We start from the raw sequence: 23,087 nt of genomic DNA, 5'->3' as shown, positions 1-23,087 counted from the left end.
ACCTGTATTGTTGGCGTGATTTCTTTACGTGAACAAACAAGGAGAGTGTACTTTGTTTTGGGGATCGATGATTCAGCAGCAACGCTGAAGTTTGAGAAGTTTCGATTAAAAGAATTGATGGAACAGTGATTTTTTGCTTCGAGAGATCGAGCTTTGATGAGCTTGATATAGATTAAGTATGATTATACGATCGATTTGAGTAAAGGAGAGTGTAAATTGAGTGGTGTTGAGTGTTTGCTTAAAGTTAGCTTGACACATGTAGGACAGAAACCGGTAATTAGAGTAATGGATCAGGTTAGCAGATGTAATTGGTCTACGATAAGGTGGAAACTCGTGAGACAACGGCGCAATGAACTCTGATGTCGGTACGACGCGCGTAACAGCGTGAGCGCAACGGAACGAGCTTATTTCCGATGAAAAATCGGGCCGCAATAGCGAATTTAATCACTCATCCGGTCGTGATGCAGTTTTCGGAGCCGCCCGGCGAATCCGGGCAATATAAACAACGGAATTTCGATAACGGGCCCGATTCGGTCGAGCGCTCGCACGGACCGTTGCGATCCAATTTCGAGAAATCCTTCCGACAGACGCACGCTTGTAAACAAGCGGTGTAACTTGCTCTCACGAGGATTTTCAGCGAGCGATTCCATCGCACGGCTAACACGGCCGTGTCGCGCATTAAAATATTCACTCGACGAGCGGTTGCGTCCTGTGCGTAGATGATCGAATATTAAATCCGATTGCGAACCTCGTTGCTAAGATACGTCATCGAGACCTGCATCGGTACGCAGCTCGAAGTGTAGAAATCAGTCGAGACGTAAACGAACCGTTCGCTACTACGGTGATCGATCTCATTCATTAACCAGTTAACTATGTTTGACGAGTATACACGTCGTCGTAAAGCTTGACTAATTCTTTCATGAATTCTTTATTTTTTCACGTAAACATGTAATTCTTCTTTCGCTTTGATCTTTCATTAAAATATACTCTACGCATTCGTCCTGCGTTCGACGAGTACACGCTCCATTTTTCGATTTTACTGCGCGCAGAACCAGAGGTTTTTCCTACTAAATTCCACAGTTAACCGGTTAACAGTAACATTAGTGGACAGAGCGAATCGATCTACTTCAGAATTGTTGTTTCATAGGTATTTAAAGTCTGGAGGCGTTTTTGCGAGAGATTTGAAATGGTAGATACGGGAGTAGGAGATCCTTTGAATCTCAAGAAATGCGTTCCAATTTTTATAGGAAATCTGACGGATATTGAGATTTTCAAATATTGTTTGGTAACAGTTTAATTTTTCAATCTACAATTTTCGCGATTTATTTAGACAAGCACGTAGTTTCCAGGGAACGATAGAATAATGTCTAGAATAAACGTCCGTAAATCTAGTGTTAATTACTCTGTTTTAGTGTAAAAAACCAACTTAGTTCCACAGTTAACTGGTTAATTACACTAAGCATCACTGTCAAAGACTTCAACTGAAGTCTCAACGAAGGTTCCACCATTCCTTCAGCTTGTCTTTCACTGTTTCAATCATCCCATCAAACAGACTATCACATATAGATCAAGATACAAACAAGTCATTAGCTAAATCATTCACCTCCATTCTTCGATCACTCCGAATTCCAATACAACGCACTCTAACACGATTTCATCCGTTCCCAGAACTTCTGTCTCGCTGTCCTAATCATTTCGCCAAATAGACGGATCAAATATAGGTCGAGGTACAAGTAAGTCATTCGCTAAACCGATCAACTCCGTTGTTTAATCACTGCAAATTCTAATACGATTAACGCACGCTCTATCAACGCAATTTCATCAGCTCCCAGAACTTGTCTCTCGCGCAGTCTCCTCGCCGAACGAATGCAGCGAGCGTAGATCAAAATGCGAATGCAGATCAAAAGACGAGATAGTCGTCGCGAGGCGACTGCGCGCGGCCAGACGACCGGTAATTCCGCCGCGTACGACACGCGTGTACGTTCGATAAGTCGAGCCGTAACGGCGGAATATTTACGGCCTGTTTACCGGCGCGCTTGCCGAGAAATCCTCGAGCGCAACTCATAATTCGCTGTTCGCCGTGCAAATCGACTTCTCCCGCCGCGCGCTTTGAATACACGCTCCCTCTCTTTTCTACGGGACTTTAACTACGGTTAGACAGTCTGGCCCGTGTCGCGGACTTTCGACCCGATCGACGGTCAAGCGGATATTTCCGACCGTACGAAAAATTCGGTGGCTAGCGGCGACGCTTCAAACTGCGGCCGCGAGTACGTGCCTCCGCGCGAGTTTCGCTGATTCGGATTTCCTCCGCTGCAGTGGCTCCCAACCTTTCTCTAACGCGTTCTGTGCCACGTCCACCACATATGGCATACGCCAATTGGGAGAAAATATTTTTAACGGACATGGATGGTGTGCGTTACAAAGCAGAGAACGTAAAGGAATAGTATGGAAATGTATAAAAATTATGGAAAGCTTGAATGTAACGTTCGCGGATGGGAATATAGCGGTCATTTTCATTGTGATGCAGAATGATATGAAGGGTATAGCATTGAAATTTATAAGCCACGTTATCATGAATTTAATGGTGTATAGCCTTAATTTTTTGAAATTATTATGCTCGACACTTGGAGTACGTTTGCATTTTTCCTATTTTTGCGGATCATTGAAATTTGTACTGTGCGAACGTGTTACCCCAACTAATTTTTGTAGTATTCCTAGCGAAAATGAGAAATTCCACAACGTTTCTTCGTTCTTTCACTTTCCTTAGTGGAAAATTTGGATATGTGGAAAATCGAATAATTTTAGGGTAGTTTCTTTAAGATTCATTAAAATATCTAATGTTATTCTTGGTGCAATATTGGGCCCTACAGAGTTCAACGGGTTAATATTTTATTTAAATGATCAATACAGTTTATCAGTGAAATATAACCGTAATTTCCGTGGCACGGAACGTGTTAATTATGCTCAATGTACTATGTCTCGTGCGAGAGTCGTGAATGCGAATCTAAGTGGTCAGCTTTCATCTTTTCTTAACCGATTCTCGATATTGAATAAAATGAAGGAGAAGGATAAAGACAAGAGGACAATCGAAGCAGTGAGAAAGAAATCGCTAGGAAATAATTGAAAAAGTAACAATAAAAGACAAAAGTTGCGAGTGCGCGTGTGCCCCGCGTTGGGAACCACGGGCCCACGGTTCGACGACAGGGGTAGTTTTCTCGCTTGATCTCTGTTGCTCATTTCTCCTCCCTTCGATAGGTGTTTCGCGTGGTTTTGCATACTTTTTTTGCAATAAAGTTTGCCGACGGACTGGTTTCCGTGCCTCACGCTGTGCCGACGATTTTAATTGCTGGGGAGAAAATTTGAGGGTGAGCAATGGATAAAGTGGTCGGTTGAAGTTGGGCTTGATTTAGCTGATTGGCGGCTGGATTGCGATTTCTAATTAAGTTCTTTGCGTTTAATAGCTTGATTGCCATGCACGGTGCAAGAATTAAACGGAAACAATTCGTTATTTAAAATCTCAAGATCCGCACGCTCGAAACGGCAACAAAGAACGTTCCTTCCGAAGGAACGTTCACCGATCTTTCCGTAGGAAATGGCATTCGGCGACCGAATGCAATTCGCTGGCAAACTGAAACGGCGCGTTCGCGTCGAATCGGTACTCTAGAACGGAAAAAACGGGACTAACTAGGCTGGCAAGGTAAACAAGACGGTCATTATACGCCGGCGTAGCTATGCTCCATTTGGTAACACCGTTTCGCACACATCACGCGACAGTTGGCAGTATTTCAGCGATACCCCGGGACCAACAAACGGTTAATTAAATATACCCGTGCGTGTGTTGACTTGGGCGTTACTCGTCTCGATAATTGCGATGCTAATTGCATTTCACAGAAGGCACGCGTATACACCGGCAGGCCTGGAGCAGGCGTGCGCGGGCGCGCGCTCGATAAATCGCGTCAAAGGCCGCCGATGTTCATGCACTATTTGCTCTGGATTTATTTAAAAATCATCTCGACTCAGCCGCTGGTCGGCGGACAACGCGAAAAACGCGCGCAACGATTCCGCTTTTCGCGAAACCGGTTTCGATTGTCGGCGACCGGCCGGCCGATTTCAATGCCACCGTTTCATTATTTCTCCGCTATCAATCTCTGCTAACCCAGAAACCCGATAGCCCATATCTGCCCGGCGATCAAAGGATTATCACTAGATTACCCGGCCTTCGCCGGTCGCAAAGGGTTGCTCCACGCCCTGTCGACGGTACAGTCGAACGATTGTTACTATTTTTTGTCCACCTTCGGAGAGTCTGTTTTGTGCGACATTATGAATGTTTGTTTATAAAGCGGTGTGGTATTTAGAATTTTTAGCGTAGGTTAAGGCATTTTTAAGAAGAGTGAATGTAAGAATGAGTGTGAGCGAACATCCACCTTTTCATTATTTGTACTATATTAACACTATAATAATATCGTGGCGGACTCATGAAGATTTAAGATAGAATTTAATGAATATTATTCAATTTGTTCGAATGTAAACTATGTGTTATTTCTCTGATATCAATGATTATATCCTAGATACGTTGTCGTAGAGTGACAGAGATTTTCTATTATTTTCAAGGAATTGTTAGTAACAAAGTAGAACGATCGCAGTTCAGAAAGAAATCGTAGAGCAAGGGGTTATCATGGTTTCCAACCTGGGAGTGGACTATTGCTAGAGGAAGCGCGAAAATTGTTTTACTGTTACTACTGAAGGTTAACACTTTGCACTCGTTACGCTGGAGATGACAGTAGAAATTTGTTATAAGATAATCTTAGCATTGAGTTGTACTTTTTACGTGTTGTCCTTATATTTATTCCTAGTTCTCGATTACTGAAGATTCATTCTTTCACTATCTATAATATAGTAACCACTATAGTGGTGAAACGGTATCGACGGTTTAGGGTTTTCTGTGTTTGTTTTGTGTTTCGAGTGAACGAGAGTGTACTAGTATTAATATCGAAGTGATTAATATTTAGTTTTTAAAATTTCTTCCACTGTGTGGTTTGATTCCGTTGCAAATTACAATTGATAATTGTTAATTCAGAGGGGAGATATTGTGTATAAGTTTCTTAAATTGTTCGCAATGTCGAATATCAACCAATTATGGGTACCATAAATGCGTAAAATTGTTGTCTGCCGATTGGAACTGACTATAATTATCGCAATTACAGTTCTGGAATTTCTAATAGTAATTAATTATTACAGAATGGATTTCTCTGTTTTAATCGTCATCGGTAATGTGACATCGAATTATATTATGTCCGATTTCGTTGGTACGGACACCATCGTGGAATTAGTTAGAGTAAGTTGTTGAATAAAACAAACGAGGCGAAGTCTAATCACAGAATGCACATACATACGCGAACACGGTCTTCATCGTCTTCAATAATTTATCATCTTTGAACCACAAAGTCGTTGATCTCGAAGAAAAGTAGTCAGACATATACAAGAGGTTCCAGTATTTACCAAAGCATTATTATATTTACTATAGTACTAAAAAGCAACTGATAATATAAAAACACGAAGTTTCAAATTCGATTTCAAATCCAAATGAAAGTCCAAATAATTTTCTCGAAGTTTCTAGAAAGTAAAGGATCCTACGAAAGGTGAGAATAATTCGGGGGAGAAATAATTGCCGCAAGTGACAACACACGAAGCTTAAAATTCGAATTCAAATCCAAATAATTCTGTCGCAGTTTCAAAAAACTAAAGGATCCTACGAAAGGTGAGAACGATTCGCGTAAGAAATAATTGCGGCAAGTGACTGTCGTTGAAACACGATCGCTATTCGCGGGGGTCGTTCATCTGCTGTCGCTAAAATCGTTCGGCCGTATAAAGAGCGATCGTTCAGCCCTCGACGAGAAGGGGCGACGTCGTCAACGATCGCTCGTACGCCACGGCGTTACGCGGCCGTTCCTCGTGCGTGTTTCACGAGCGACGTGACCGTAAAAAAAGAACTCTGTTCGGGTCGGCCGTTCACGCGGCGCCAGTCTCAAAGCTGACTTCCGCGCGCGTATCCTTTTGACCCAGACCTTCCTTATCCTCCGACGCTTAACCACGCGTCCGCTCGCCCCTTATTTCCGGTCGGTTTACGAGCAGCGAAACACCGAACGAGGAATCATTGAATTTTCGAAGGTCCTCCCGTGCGTTGATTCGAGCAGAAGATCCCTGATCGCGAGGAAATTCCGATACTTCGAGCTGCGTCGAGATTTCGGCAAGACGAAGACGAAAAAGACGAAGAAGATGAAGAAGATGAAGAATATCAAAGGAAATGAAGACAACGAGAGATATTGCTCCATTTTATGTTTCTTTCGGGATAGAACTTTCAACAAAGCATCGATCTTTTTCTTCCAGCGAAGAAAAGATACGGAAGAAAGATATTGTCGTATCGGATAATGCTGTACGAGCATCGCGGAACGAAAGGGGAAAGCAAAAACATTTTTAATTTCACCGTCGACGGTCGGATACGTGTACACGTTGAATTCACGGTTTCTTCGAAATCCGGTGTGCACCGATGGAAATTGAATTCGTTGTCAATCTCCGCGAGGAGAGCGTAATATAGGAGGGTCGGACATCGGAAACAGGGTCGCTTTTTTAAAGAGAACCTGCCGATCCCGACCGAAACCACCGTGCTCGAATTCCGACTCGACAAACGGTGATTAATTCTACAGCACGCTTTTGTTCGATTCTTCGAGAGCTTGAAAATCGACCAGAATTCTATCGGAGTTAAAATTCACCGACTGGTAAAATCTGGGTGAACTTTTGGGGTGGAATTCTGAAATTTGAAATATCCGGGGAGAAAGATGATCGCAGCTCGTAAGGTTTCCGCAAGAATATGAAAGCACAGTCTGTAAAAGGAGCTGGATCAGGTTCCTTTTCAAGGAAATTTTTTCTTGAAGGGGAATTAACTTTCTATGTAAACCGAATTAATCTCCGACCGATGATTATACTAGATTCAATTATATCGTACACTCCCGTATTGTAAATATCTAGCGCAAGAAAACAATCGTTGCAAATTAAAGAATGCTAATTACATGCAAATTCCACTGTTCCGAATGCATTAAATGCATTAATTAATTACATACCTCACGAACGACGCACGAATGAGTTTCCTCTTTCAATTAACTGTCAGGCGAGATATCGGTAAACGAAAACGTTACTAATTCAACCGTTGCTCGATTAAAGCGCAGAGATTACAGACGAAAATATCAGGTAACAAAAAAAAAATAGAGAGAGAAAGCTATAATTAAACGTCGGTGTAAGGAAACTCCCTCGATCACGGGTAAAGTATCAAAAATTGATATCGCCGCGTAAATATCCGTTTCCGTTACGGGCCGCGTTACGTCGTCAGATTTATAAGGATAAGCTCTGTTCTTAGAGCCGGCTGAAATTTTATGAACATAATATTTCCTGGATGATCGATGGCAGTTATGGGAACTGCAGTTCATTCCGGCGCCGTTTCCTTCCCACCCCACCGACGCCCCCGTTGCTCTCACCTTGTATGTACACCGCGCCGGTCCGCCAGAATAGGTTGCCTTGCGGACCGGTTCGAGCAGAAAACTTTTGTCTCTGGCGCTCCCCCGATATTGGTTTCCGCGGAACGTTATTTACCCGTTCCTTCGCGCCCTTACGGCTGATCGTGTCGGTTGCTTTATTACGGGAACTCGATGTCTCGACAAATGGACTTCAGGGGATCCAGGGGAGACAAATTTCATCGGAGCTGTCGCTTTTCCCCTGAACGGACAGTGTTCGAGCGAATTACAACGGAAATGTACTCCGACGTGATAAGCAATTTATTACTGTTATTTGGTTATCTAATGTACTAATTTAGTACTAGTCTACAAAAATATTCCATCGATTATAATATTTAACACTAGGTTTACGGGCATTTATTGTACACTTCATTCTATTATTCCCAAAAGAATTGATGCCCGTTTATTTAGTTTGTGGAAACTGGAGATTTGATAGTAGGCAATTGGGGTACATGTCAGTGTGATCGCATCAATGAAAATCGGCGTCAACATTTACAAAATAATATTTCTAAAATCCAGTATGCGTCAATTTGACGCGTTCCGTAAACCTAGTGTTAAGGTTTCGAGGAAGAGAGGATAGAATAGTAAACTATAGGTGTCATATGATAATAAATAAAAAAGAAGCTTCGAAAGAGAATTGTAGTGAGGTAGTTTGAGGAAACCGAGAATAGATAAACTGTATATCACTAGAACTACCGAGCATTTAATACGATTAACCCTTTGAACTCTGTAGGCTCCAATATTGCACCAGTTATAATATTAGATATTCTAATTAACAAGGAAAATAAAATATCGAAGAAATGCTATAGCATTTCTCGTTTTCCCTAGGGATCGCACTGTCTTAAAACTACGATACTACAACAATAATCACGGAAAAGTATAATAAATATAAACATTATATATTCTCCTGCAATGGGATCGAAAAATTGCAATGTCCGACAAGCAAACCGCATTCAACGTTTAAAACAAAGCAGGGATTCGGAAAAAATATGTTCAAAGGTACTCGTTAGAATGCCTGAATAGATACAAGAGGTAGAACGGCTTCGGATAAAGGAAGAAAATGATGTAGGACAGAAGCACCTGGTTTCTCCTGGAGATGTAGATTCTCGAGCGGTCCGACCATAGCCCGTCCTATTCCACTGGCCGTGGCTCGGCCGTGGAACACATCCGACAAGGGTCAGACGCAATCCGACTAATTTCCATCTCTGTTAATCACGCACGGTCGTAACGGGAATTTCGTTAAAAAATTACCATTAGCCCGGTGCCCGTGGAAAAGTAAAAATCTGTCTAATTAGACGGGAGTGGGTTTTAGTGGCTGTTTTAATACACGCCGCGCCCGGGGAGCCGTATCCCGGCGTTTTTTCATGGGAACCGGGAGGCAGAAGGCATCGGCCGGCGGAATAAAGCGAAAACCTGACACCGCCGCTTTCTCCGATCAGCACGGCTGTACCTCTTTTTTTGTCCTCTCTCTCTCCTTCAGAGGGAAAACCGATTTCACAGGTCGTCTATCGTATTAAATTACCCCCGATAAAGAATGCTATCGAAAAACGAAAGCTACGAGCGGATCTCCTATTAAAGGCCGTTAACAACCGGTAGTTTCGTGAAACCTTAATGTTCAATTATTCATTGGAAAACGGATTTTATGAGCCTCGATTCCACGGGATACTCCGACGAACGATTAATGTTTAACCTCTTCGGAAACGCTGGAAACACTCCGTTCGTTTTCAAATTCAAGTGTAGAATTTTCGGAAAACTACGACTCATCGAAGAATTCGTGTCTTGATCGGATTACACGAGATTATAAGGATTTATTAAGTCAATAATAATTTATTTTATCTACAGCACGAAGTTCGTCTCGATACAAAAGCTCATCACCAACTGTGTCGCGCACGCATTCACACTCGTTTTTAATGCACACCCCATTCGCTCTGTCTTTTTTATCCTTGCACCCTCTCACTCGCATCTTTCGTCCATAGTCAAAATTCACGCAGTCGCGTACACGCTTTTCTCACGGCCCAGTCCCTCGGTTCACTCTTCCTCGTATTCTTTCAGCCACTCGAGATTTTCTAAACGCAATCACACTATTTTCCAAACATCCCGGCGCCGGTGCGTCGCAATATTTACCAGATGAATTGCTATTTCAATGAACACGTAGAAAGCCACACGATTTCATAGAGCAACATACACAAAATAAAGAGATAATATTAAATCATCCGATCGAATCGCATTATTACTGCGCGCTCAATCAATGTCGCATTAGGTAGCATTGTAATGTACAAATGTTTTCAAACAATCGTTCCATTGAATGTACAGTAACTCGATTTGCTTGTGGGTCACCGGTGACCCATGGCATTCAACGTGTTAATCCTATAACACAACAATAGCTACCAGCGAAAACGTCAATTGCACTTGTAGCTTGACTAATGTACCAGACGATCGCAAGAATCCTCAAACATGGCCTTCAACGTGTTAATTCCATAACGCAACAACAATAGCTACCAGCGAAAACGTCAATTACATTTACAGCTTAACTTCAATGCAACGATCGCAAAAATCCTCGAACATCCACGACAACCGCAGTCAGATCAAGATTCCCAACTTCCGTAAACTAGAGTTACTCGATCTGCCAGCGGAAAGATCTCCGGTCGTTCCGAAACACGGAAACGACAGTTTCTTGAATTCGAACGGAGGAATCGGGCGAGCATCCCGCTGGCCCCATTGCTCATTTCGCCGGAACGTCGAAGGGGAGAGAGAGCGCTCGAGGAATTCGAAGGACGCGGAGAGCTCGTCGCGGGACAACGGGAAGCCGTGGCTCGGCTCGTCGAAGCTCCCGCGAACACTTCCGAGAGGAAAAAGCTGCGAAAAAGGGAGCGGGGCGTGAAGCTACGCGGAAAGGGTCTGAGAAGACGGCAGGACGGACAGGAGGACGGCGAAGAAGCTGCGGGAAGGAATTCCGGGCGCCGCAAGTTCGCGCAAGAGCCCCGCCGCTGGAAGTCAATTCCTCGGTGTGCATGAAACGTCATCCACCGCGTGATTAACGATCGCGGAATTAATTTCGAGCCACGACAGCAAATACTGCGGGGATTAAGCAGCCCCGCGCGCTGTCTTTGTTTTTCCGTTCGGGACCCCATGAAATATGTATAAAGCGTGGCCCGGTTGCGCGGCATCTAAAGCGCGCAGTCTTTCAGGGCCGCTCGAAATTAATCAAATTGCAGCCGGTTTATTCGGATCGGGTTAACGCGACCACCCTTCGCATCGGGGTGTTTTCTACGAAATGACTCGGGTGTAGCTTCTGTTCGGTTCGGTTTTATCGAACGATCAACCGATTGGTAAAATTGGGATTTATTGATTTATATATTTCCATTGGAATCGGAGTGGAATAATTTTTTTATTAATCTTTGAGAAGATAGACCTGGGAAGTTGGTAAATGAAGATTCATCGGTTTCGTCTCGATTGAAATCGAGGATCGGAAGACGAGTTAGTTTCAGCGTCAATTGAGAAACCGTCTTTTATGAAATATTGACGAAATTAATCGGGAAAAGTATTCCAATAGAACTCGGTAAATGAAATATCTTGATTAAAACTGGGTCTGTACGTTGAAGACGGGAGAAAAAAGGATTCCAGTCACAATCGGGGAACTTTAATCTCAATGAAATCGGTTGAATGAAAATTTGAAAAAATTGTTAAGTAAAGTCTCGATTAAAAATGGAATTGAAAGCTTCGGAACGATTCCAGCCGCAATCGAGGGACTGCCTCTCATTGAGCTTTGTTAAAATCAGGCGCGAAAAAATTGCCAAATAGAAATGGGATTCGTTAATTAAAGATCACGATTGGCCGCTGGATCGGAGATTGAAGACAGGAGGAAAGATTCCGATCGGGAAGCCTCGGCGAGCGTTTCCCATCCGGCGCGTTTCGCGGATTCAGGTCGCGGCGGTAGGTCGAGTTCAAAGGGAGTCACGTATCGGGTCAAGAAGGCCGAGGTTTGCCGGCCAATTAATTAGTCATTTCTTTGACGAGGATCCGCGGGTAATTCGAGGTGTTCCCTTTGCAGCGATACAAGTAGTAATAACGGGTGGGTTCGAGAGGGCGGCGCGCGATCGACGAGCGGCGGAAGATAAAAACGGGGTCGGACGAAATGAAATAAAAGGTGAAGGACGTCGGGGTTGACCTTCCTGGCCGCGAAATTGGAAACCATCGACGTGGAGCGGTTAAAATCAGAGCCACCCTTCTGCCATGTAGATATTACCCGGCTCGCTCGAATCCGGTGGCCACTTTCTTCGATCCCCCGCCGTTTTCATCGGGCGAGCGGATTTCCTGTTAACGTTGCAACTCGGCCGGCCATCGACACGTGTAACACAGGCGCGTGGAACGACGGAATTAATGCCGATTGTTCGAATTTTAATTAAATTCCATAGGAAAAACACGGAAATTGAGAAATCCGCTCATTCGTCCCCGGTAAGTATAAAATTCACCGACGCCCCTCGAGAATCGACGAATTAATTAATGAATTTAATGGTTCAGCGTGTTAACTAACGAACAAGCACCCATAAAAATCGAATAAAACCGAAGCAATTTACGGGGGCGCAACGGAAATTGAGAGATGAAGATTTATCACGGCGATTACGCTTTTAAACGTCTCGCGGGTTCCAGCGGAGTTCGGCTCCCGTCGCCGCGCATCGCTGTAAAAATTCATTCTCGCGTCTGGCGAAAGAGAGAGAGAGAGAGATCGTTAGTTTTCGCTTGGAATTAATCGATCGGCCCCGCGAATGCGCTCGGTAATAATTCTATTGTTAAAACGGCGCGTGTAATATCGGAAAGTGTCGTGTGCTAATCGCGATATTTCACGATTGCTCGGAAATTTTGGCGTCAGCGATCAACCGCCGGGTGTTTAGCGCCGCGACGGCCATCAAAAGCAAACACGATACCGGAATTTATTTTCGATAATGAAATTCCGTCGAATAATTAATTACGCCGGCTGGCCCCCGGTAAATTAAACCGTTCCGTGATATAATTGAACCCGGGGCCGCGTCGGGGCTCGACCCGATATCACCGACGGTTCCTTTAAATCGGCACCGTTTGACTAATGGCGTCGCGGCCGCGGAAATATGCGCATACGTTCCCGCGTCTGGAGGGAAAGGCGAAAAAAAAAAGAAGAGAGGAGAGAAGGAAAAGAGAGGAACGCGGCGACGCGTTTATTCGGATCGCTGGATACCGTGTAAAATGGCGCGACGCGTTGCGTATGCGCATACCGGAACGGAGAAACGAGATTACCGTTAACGAGAGACACTGCGGATTCGACGAGAGTTATCGCGAAATTATGAGTGCCGCGTGAATTAACGGCGATTTTATGAAATTCATACATACGCGCGCGCGTCATTACGTATGCAGATTAATTGTACCCGACGGAATTCAAAATCAATTGCAATTTAATGATCCGGGCCAACTGGAAAAATAATTTATGTATTATTCTTTGCTTTCGATTACCGGCTACCTATTAATTCGTCCCTGTAATACGCGAGTCGGACAGAATGGAATTGTTAGTCCAGTTCACCGGACTGTTACAGCACTTGATCTATCTCCCACAATTCTCCTGGTTCAAGCTATTTTCTACGTTAGCCATTTACTAGAAGTAAACAAGAATTCTATGGCTGTCACGATCCCTTCTCGTAATACCGTAAGGACGGTTGCAAGTCGCGACGGGACGAAGGCTCTTATTATTAACACCAGGTTTATTTATTGTACACTTCATTCTATTATACCTAAAAGAATCGATGCTCGTTTATTTAGATTGTGGAAACTAAAATCCAATATGCGTCAATTTGACGCGTTCCGTAAACCTAGTGTTACAGAAATTTAGCGAATGTACAAATAACTCTTAAAGAATGATGAGAAATGTATACGAATCTAAAGCTACGGTGCTAAGGACCCGAACGAAACGGGAAGGCTACGAGTGGCCTTAACAACGATTATTCAATTCATAACAGAAAATTAACGTCCTCCCAAAGCTCCCGATTCGAATTGCAAAACGAGCTTCACGTTCGCTAATTCCTACTCGAGATCTTCGTTACGAGTCTGACACATTAGAGATGGGACAAGGGTTCCACGGAGTTCCCCGGGAATTCTCATTTCCATCGAAGGGTCTAAGAAGAACACGTAGCAACGTTCGAAGATAAATTGTGATTGAAAGTTGCAGAGGATAAGGAACGGAGTGGCTCGCAGTGGACGTGTACGCGAGAGCCGGTTATATCGGCGGTGGCACGTTTACGTTACGCCCCGGCGTCGACCGGGAAACGATCAGCTTTTGGAAACCGGAGAGACGGTAACATCGATTCCGTTCGACCGTGCCGTTGCCCGGCGAACGAACGAAAACCAGACGTTCGACTGTTTTACGGATTCATGGACTTTCCTCGGAATTGAACGCGTCTACGGAATTTACAACCGGCCGGCGCCCGCGCCGACCTTACTCCGCGCGATCCATGGCCGCGGAGGTAAACCATCGCCGGAAACGGCCGTTATAAACAGCGCCCGGGGCTGAACAGATCGCGGCCACGTAAATAGTATCCTCCGATGTATTCAATCTTCCCGCCGCGATTAATTAATCAACCCGGCCCATAAATATTCATCGAGGTCAGAGACTCCGCCGGGTCCACCGCGGGGGGAACGTTCGCGACGTTCACGCGTGGAATTACGACAGGCGGCGATCTACGGCTGATAAGTAAAATAAGTTAATGAAAATATCCTCGAAAACATGGGAAACGTAATGGGACAGGCGTGCGTTGGTTATTAATCATCTGCGCGCGGTAGTGTTTTCGCTGGGAATATTCATAACCTCGCGACGAAGTATCGGTGATATTTTGTATCTCATAGCGATGCCATTCGTAAGATAAAGAATATTATGTAATAATATTCTACGCGTTGATGTGTTAACCGTTTGAGTCCCAAGCGGCGCGATGGCGCTTCTCTGTTACATCGTTCGAAAGTGCCAGTATATCGGTTCGTGGAATCAGATGAAGCTTATTCATTTTTCTTTCTAATTATTCATTCTTATTTTTCTCATTGCCCGGCTAAAACTGGGAAAATCTGACGATCGCGTTATTTAAAATTCGTTTTTGTTTAATCAATATATCTGTATAAGTTATACAATTAATAATGAGTCGCTGTTCGAGATCAATCAACGGACCCTCGTCCCAAAAAATATCAAGCCATCTTCCAGACAAATGAATCGGGGTGCGTCAAATCCCATCCAGCCACTTAGGGGCAGAGCCCAAGGTCTCCGAGCGACCGTTCCTCATCGCTGACATTTGCGCCTTTCATTCGGAGTGATTGACTCCGCCAAACAAAAAGCGGATCCGATTAAACCGTATACGTAAAAGACGAATCGACCGTCTCGCTGAAATTCGAAGGAACGCGAGAGAGCCCGCTTCGGTCGCTGCGACCTATAAACTTATTTATAGGAATAGCCCGGCGAAAGAGCCGAACCGTTCGAAACGATCCGAAAGACAAAGCGAGTTGGAGGATGAAACAAGAGCCATTCACACGGTCCGGATTCAGCCCGACTGTGAATCGGTAAACGCGCATTTCCCGAGTCACTCGGCGGGCGGGCGTCCATTATGGATCGATTGTTCCCCCATAGAAAGGGGGACAACGGTGAGCAACGCAGCGGCGTCTCGCCGGGGCTGCCAAAAAATCCAGGCATTCGGGGACGCAACGAGCGGGAACACGACTGCTCGAAGGCACTTCGAATTTATTCGAAAGCAACCTCGTTACGGTGCGGACCGCGAAGTAGGTCGCATGAAAACAGCGAGGACGTTTAGAAGCGCCTCACCGTGCGATTTAACGTCAATGGGCCACTTCTCGTCCCCCCCGTTCCCGCTCCCCCTTTCCCCGGCCTCTTTCTCCGGAGCTGCGCCTCCTTTTTCTCGACGGTGCCCCCCTCCTCCCCCTCCGCCGGTATCTTTTTTCCGTGCTGCCTCAGTCCCGTTTCACTTTCCTCCTTTTCCCGTCTTCTCCGCGGACTCGACTCGCGACATTTAAGCTCGGAGCTCGGGCGGTGCCGCGGCCTCTTGGGAAAATCTTTGCCTCGGACGTTTATTTTTTTCCTCGCCCTTCTTCCCGTTCGTCCCCCCCGGCCCCGCCGAAGGAGGATTCCCTTCGCGACGCGCCGTCGCCTCCCGTTCCGCACGGTCTCGCGCGTCACCGTTCCGCGACGCGCGCGCCGAGCGAGCTTTCCCTCGCTTTTGATTCGACCACTTATCCTCGCTCCGACACAATCGAAAAGATCCGCCGCGCCGGCCGGCGTGAAAACGCGACGGGAACTTTTCGAACGCGCGCACGCGCCCGGGGAACGCCGGCGAAGGGCTTTGAACGCGAAGCGCGATATTCTTTCTCCTTATTAATCCGATTCCCCTGTAACGGGGCTTCGATGGGGTTCCGCGTTGAATTGAATAAATTTGAATAGCGTGGTCGTGAAATATTCGTGTTGATTTAATGAAAACACCGTTTCCGGTCGTGAATATTCAACCTTTGAGAACTCGCGTATTGTTACTCCTGGTGGGAGAGTGTTGACGGAGTAATTGTATTTCGCGGGATCGAGGGCGGAACCGTGAAGGATGTGAAGTATAAAAAGGGTTAGTGTATTAATTAATTAACGGTATTAAGGGAATTGAAGGTCGCACGAGATGTTCGCGCGTTTCGTCTTAATTAACGGGGAAAAATTATTCGATCGTCGAACGAAGCGAAGAGACAGACGCGTGGAAGCTCGGGAACGCGGTAAACGGTGTTCTAATTAACGTCATCAAGCCCGAGGAGAATTTTGTCGAACACACCCTTCGGCTGCGTCCGCGGAGGAATCAACAATTATCAAACTCCCCCGGCGGAGGAGCAACTCCACTACCGCGGACGACCCGAAACAATTCCATTTCATCGAGCCAGTTACGCTCTATCTCCAGTTTCATCCGGTATCTGTTCAACAGCGATAAAGACATTAATACAGAGTGGTAAGAGATCCGGAGAAGCAGGTGGTCGTTCATCTTCGACCTTCTAGGCCGAACGAGCCGAAGAAGACGGAGTGGATAGGGAACGATCGAAAATGGAATATACGAAACGATAAAACTGATCGACGTAACAAGCGTTTTCCTTCATTGTAGAAACTCGCGGGTTGAATTACCTTCTTCCTAGATTTCAACGTTCGCGTTACACCTTCGTCCGAACCTACTCGACTTCTACGGAAAACGAACTTACCCAATTACCGATTCGAGAAAAGAATCGTCATTCGTTGCTAACAAGCACTCGAGCACGAACACAGAGCGTTCCGACGTTGCGGAATTTAATCCCTTCGCGTGCGTAAATGCAATCGCATAAATGTAGTTCGCCAGTTAGCGCACGTATACGCGAGGCGTGTAGATCTTGCAGCGAAACGTGGACGTTCTACGTGGCGGGTTTCTTCGTTGCATTTAAATATAATGCAAATAGGTTAGGCGGAGGGCAGTGTAAACGGCTATCCACCCCCGAAACACAGCGACCGGCTGTAGACACGGCGGATAAGCTTCGATCGCGGCCGACCTCGATCAAAGTTCATCTGGCGCGCGGGGCCGGAATACGGCCGCAGACGGCGTTCCTCCGGCGACAATGTCGACCGCGAACCCTTTACGTACACCCAGCCAACCGCTGTTGCCTCCATTAAACCCCCACCGGAACAATGGCGATCCCGTACGGCTCGTGATATTTAAAAGAACAGCGGAACGCGCCACCGGTTCCCGCGGTCGGACACCGTGGCGGAAGGAATTCATTCGACTCGGACAATTAACCCCCAAAGAACGAGCAATTAGTGTGTCGCTCTTCGTTTCTCCCCACCCGCCGACTTCTCTTCCCCGCTTCTTCCTTTTTTTTCGCCCCTTTCTCTCCCCTCGCTCCGTTCCTTTTGCCCCTTTACACGCGCGGTTTAATAGGAAAATAAGGTACTCGCGGCAGTGGAAATTGAAGCGATCCACGTGGCCGCGAACGAAAGCTTCCAACAACTAAATTGATAGCCTTTGAACTTCTGAACCGCCTCTAGCGTACAATCTTCGGCCGCCCGCTGATCGGCCTTTAAAGCAAACGTTCCGTACACCGTTCACCTGCTATTCTTGCGTCGGCCTATAACCGACGATCGATCCCCAGGAATCTAATGTCAGCGCGGACAACGACGGAATAGGACTTTCGTGGAATTAATTGGCAATCTTTGAAAATAATCTGATGACGGTAACATCTCTTTGAATGCTACGTTTCGTTTACGTTGATTCGATATGACGAGAATTATTTTTGTGAATTTTGAAGGTTTAAGTATATCGTGACACATCAAATCAACGTGAAGTTTCTTTATTCTGTGCAAGATGATTTCTTGCAGGTTCTAGGAATGTATCTAGAGATCTAATCGAGATGTTACTTATTGGAAGCTATCGTATTGCATTGAGAAAATTGATTGAATAAATAGAATGCAGATTCGTGTGATCTATCAAGAACATTTGTACAGTTTCTTCTGTTACTAATTCTATTTTGGATGTGTGTTCCTCAATGTTTAGCTCTCTCGTTCATATCCGTCGCTCCTCCACCGCGCACGCTTCAAGGATGATCTTTCTTAGTTCACTTCCCTTTAACCCGTTCCATCTTTTCTTTATTTCATCATAATGAAATTTCCCTTCCACCCCTCTCCTCCGCTTCGCCATACTTCCCGCCGCGTTCGCGTATTTTATTTAATATTTCACCCTCCTTAGATGAGAGAAATATTTTTCTTTAATGCGCACTCGCCGGATCTTCGGCGTGTTTTCTAATTACCCCCTTGTGCGCCAAAGGGCCGCCGTTAAATGAATTATTTTCATTATTCTCGACGGAACATCGGCCCCGTTCGCTTGTTTTCATATTCATTATTCACGGAGATCGAAAGCCCTTAGCACGCATCCAGGCGTTTCGTACGTCATTTTTCAATACAGTTTATGGACACGTGCTCGATATAAAAGCAACATAACTTCCAAGCGATCATGTATACTTCACATGTCGTTTACCGAAAACTATCGTTCGCTAGACTAAGAACCGTGTACTCACTGCAATACGCAAACTCTCATTTGGAGACTAATGACTCTCGGCAAAATGAGCTCGAATTGTTATACATTAATTTCTTCAGATACTTTCTCAAACGCACTCTTACCAGACACGTGAATAATCTCTCTTACTCCTAGATAATCAACTACACTCAATTTAAGTAGATCCAAGTAATAAATTAAACTCAGCCTTGAAAGATCTCGTTCAAAATAGATGCAGACACTCAGCTAGTTAACCCTTTGCGGACGAATGTCGACACTTCGGAGAGATGGGGTGCTGATATTTGGAAGACTAAGTCGCAAAGAAATGATTTAGCTACTCTGACAGTAAGAGATCAGCTTGTAGTTTCCTTTTTTCTTATTAATTAAGTAATTGATGTTTCATTTAACTTCATTTGTCGAAGACTTTGTATATTTCAAAGTATCTTCGTCCGCAAAGGGTTAACACTAGAACTACCGTACCAGCCAAAATGACTGGTTTCGATTTTTTTGTCTAGCAATGATTGATATCTTCGAGGCATTGAATATTCGAAATTTTGAAAATAGTTTCATTTGAGTACTATAATGAATGTCTGAAGAAACCGAAAATAATCTGTTACAATTTTTATAGGAATTGCATATTAATCGTGTAAAACGCTCGGTAGTTCTAGTGTCAAACGCGACAAGGAATTAATTTCTCTTCCTCCCACTTCCAAAGGAAGACTAGCCGACTACCAGAAAGCGAATTTTTCTCCTCGCGAGCGGCGCTCGGTTTGAAAAGGCTCCGATAAATTCGAGTTAATTAGAAGTATCGAGCCGGCTCGGGAATATTTACGCGCGGAGCTCCGCGGGCGGACCGGCCCCGTTCGAGGAAGCGGCGGCGGCGGGCTCTCGAGTATCCGCGACAGTCGGGACGAGAAGATTAACGTGTCCCCGGGAAGTTGGCGAGTTAATTAGCGGAAAATCGACGTCGGAAGGTGGCCGCATATTTTCGGGGCCGCGGGAGATCGGGGTCGGTCGAAGATTTAAGGATGACGCCGGTCGTCCCCCTTCCGCCCCCGCGAAACCCCGGGCCGAACTCGATTACGAGCGCCGCTTCGCCGCTCGAATTAGCGCCGCGCCGTCGATAAACCGTCCTTGTTGAATTAATAACTGATCCTAATTGAATTAATAATCCGGCGCGTCCCTCTCCACGGAAATTAGCGATAGCTGGTGGCTAGCAAAATACGAGCCTACGCTGCTGCACGTACAGTTATCGGTCGCTGTCCAATTATTGGCCTCCTCGTCGGCCACGCCGCGACGGAACAGCTCGGCTGGACCGTTTCGCGGTGGTGCCCGGTTTTTTCAAACCAAGACACAACCCCCGTCGCCACTCGAAACGCTCGCGGCCGCTCGAGCGAGCCTACGGTTTTTTTTCCATCGCGGATCCGATCAATCGCCGTCGGCCGACAACAGACGTAAACGCGGAGTGGTAATCACGGATTTCAATGGAACCGCACTTGCCAATGGCCTGCGGTGCTCGCTTGATAACCCAAGTAGGTGTAACAGCGTTGCGGAACGCGCGGTTGCGTATACACGACGCGAACGGGGGTTGGTCGCTGGCCGGTCCAAGAGCGCGGCTGTTTTTTCCTTCAACTTTCTCCCCTGCGCGAGGCTGCGGCGTGCGCTCGATGTTTACGAATCGGCTCGGCCTGCCGGGCTGTTACGTCAACAAAAATGCTGCTGGTCTATAGGGGCTGACCTCTTTGCCTAGCCACCGGCCGTTGAAAGGGAAACAGCGAACGCGCTTCTTCCGAGGAGCGCTCTCTGCGGAGCGCTTCACGGGAATATCCGCGGCGTATGCTCCGACCGCGATAGATTCTCCGCAGCGCGATGTGTTGGGATCGCGCTGCTGTTTTGAAAGATCCTCGCAGGCTTCGCGCCGGACTGCGGATCTTTGGGTATTCACAGCGTATTCCTAGCAGACGTCGGTGAAACGCGGATTTTAATAAAGTTGGAGAATTTAGTGACCTGTTTTACAACCTCTGGCGAACATAATTTATTAAGGTAGTTTCTATTGTTCGCTCAACGGTTGGTCTCTAACACGAGAATGACAGGTTAATTTTGATTCGATTCTCGTTGGCGCACCAACGCTGTTGAATGCGACTGTCGTTGCGTTTGTAACAATAACTCATTTCAATTACGTTCACCTGGACGTCATTCGTTTAACGTCGTTACTATCCGCCCGTGATCGGATCTACGTGAATTTTCATTGTGGACGAGCCTAGTTTAGAAAGCACGAACGCACGCGATCTATTCGCTACCGAGAACCACTGTTCTTTACGTGTCTCGTTATCGCGAGTGTCGCGAGTATTCGCGAGTACATTCGTCGCGGAGGTATCGCGATTACAATCCGAGCGCTCGGCGAAGAAGCGAAAGATCGAACTCACCGCTTCTGCCGGTGGGTGTCGGAGCGGACGTGGATCTTCCGGTGGGCTCCGGTATCGGGAATATCAGGTCGCAGCACTCTCTCTCGGGGAATTCGCTGGCGCGGGTGCACCTGCAGCAGCAGGAGAGCACGACGATCGCCGCGGCGACGCTCGTGAGCAGCGCGGACCGCGCCAGCAGCGTCCCGACGACACGTGACATGACTCGTCCCATCAGATCATGACACAGCATGGGTCCTATTCCGCTCAGACCGCGCCTGTCGCGGTCCCCGCCGGACCGTTCGCTGGCCTCCGCTCGGCGTGCTGGAACCGGACGACGACGACGTATCCCGCGGTATCCGCGCGACATCCTCTCGTCGTCCGTCTCATCATGCGCCGCCTCCTCCACCTTCGCTGCGATCCAACGAACCCTAAGCACACTGCTGGCAATCACGGCCGGAGCTTCCAGCTACGATCCACTTTGACGCGCAGAGATATACGCGCGAAACAGACGCTCCTCGCGGACGGTTCACCGCAGAACGCGCGCACTTCCCGTTCCCCCTGGTCCTCGTACCGTCGAGCACACTGTACCGGCGACGGCGATCCGCGATCTAACCCGATACCCCACGGAACCGACGAACGAAGACCGACGTCGACCGTCCGCGCACCGACCCGTCGAACATCCTCTCCGGAGTTCCAAGTTTCCTCTTCGGGAACCGAGCACTCGCGACGGGCACAGGAAGAGGAAGCGAACCGGAGCCTCTACGAGTAATCCGCACTGGGGATCGACGTCGATCGGTGTGTCATCGTTCTCCGGTGTAGCAGTGTCTGGTGCGAGGGCTGTTAGTGTATGTGCGTGGATCCCTGTAATGACAGTGTAACCGCGGTGCGAAACGACTCGGTGCAACGCCGAGGGAAACCGGAAACTCGTCGGCCTCCGCCTCGCCTCGTGCCGCGTTCCGGAAAACACACTTTGGCGCGCGCGTGCTCACCTCTCCGACCGTACTACCGGGCCGAGACCGCGTCGCCACGGTGTCCCGACGCCCAATGACGACTACGCCGCACCGCGTACGGCCGAGAGCCGCGCGCTCAACCCCTACCCGAGCTGCCAGTACCCTCTCCTCCCTCGTGCACCCGCGAGCAAAACCTCCCCCTACCAGGGAACAACTTACACACGATAGTTTCTGCGCGAAAGTGTGCGCGTTCCCCGCGTTCCGTAGCCCGAGAGGGCCGCCAGCCCCTCCGATGTGTACCTGTAAACCCGTGTACCTGTACCCGGCCCGCCCGTCGCTCTTCCCTGTACCCGTCCGTGTCCTTGCACGCGACGCTTCGACGTGTGCGCGGCCAGACAAGCAACCCTCCGCCCCTTGCCACCGGCGTAGATCGAGTTCAGGTGCAACCGTAGTCGCTCGCAGGGGAACCTACACCTGCAACGAGCGTTCTTGCGCCGGTTCCCGACGCCGCTCTCTGCCTCTGCCTCTCTCTCTCTCTCGCCTCGTCGCCCGACGCTGCCCGCCCGTGTGTTTCCCTCCTGCCGTCCGATTTCCTCGCGTCCATCGATACACACGTGCGAGCGCACACCAGCGAGGACTCCTCTCGCGAGGCGATCCGTTTATTCGATTCATTTTTCATCGGTCTCCGGCGGAGGAACGATTTCGACGGTGCATCGTCCTCCTTTTTATCGGCGAGACGTTCGGACAAAGTGATCCGGGATTATTCCGCGCGCTACTCCGCGGATTAAAAAGCTCTCGGCCGTCGTTCGGGGTGCGGATAAGCATGTAGATTCTGGCTCAGCCCGCGGTGGGAACGTTGGAAACGTTCGGTACCGGTGCGACGGTGCGGCTGATTTGCCTAATGCGACCTGAGGATGTCGCCAGCTAGCAATCAAACGCTCGAGGATTGATCGTTAGAGGATAAACAGCCCGGAATCTGGGACACGGTATCTGCCTGTTACAGGTTGCGAGCATGGGGACGACACGATGTGTACTCGTGTCCCCGCGCGGCGAGCTTCGATTTTATTAGCCCCTTCCGCGAAAGAATATTCATATTCATGGAACGGGCGA

At 47.3% G+C, this 23,087-nt stretch overlaps 1 protein-coding gene across 3 annotated transcripts in view; it reads right to left on the bottom strand.

Annotated features, from left to right (window-relative positions):
• The window catches only part of Gfrl (Glial cell line-derived neurotrophic family receptor-like), a 440,074-nt gene extending 418,013 nt beyond the window's left edge, over positions 1-22,061 (bottom strand). For all 3 annotated transcript variants that reach the window (XM_076374200.1, XM_076374198.1, XM_076374199.1), the window contains exon 1: positions 21,049-22,061. In XM_076374200.1, the coding sequence (XP_076230315.1) occupies positions 21,049-21,394 (346 nt within the window). In that variant the 5' untranslated portion in view covers positions 21,395-22,061. The remainder of the gene's footprint in view (positions 1-21,048) is intronic.
• Positions 22,062-23,087: the final 1,026 nt, after the last annotated feature.

This window comes from Nomia melanderi, chromosome 2, assembly GCF_051020985.1.
Source record: "Nomia melanderi isolate GNS246 chromosome 2, iyNomMela1, whole genome shotgun sequence".
NCBI classification, from domain to species: Eukaryota; Metazoa; Arthropoda; class Insecta; order Hymenoptera; family Halictidae; genus Nomia; species Nomia melanderi.
The sequence above is the reverse complement of the archived record's forward strand: the minus strand, read 5'-3'. Positions and strand labels throughout refer to the sequence as shown.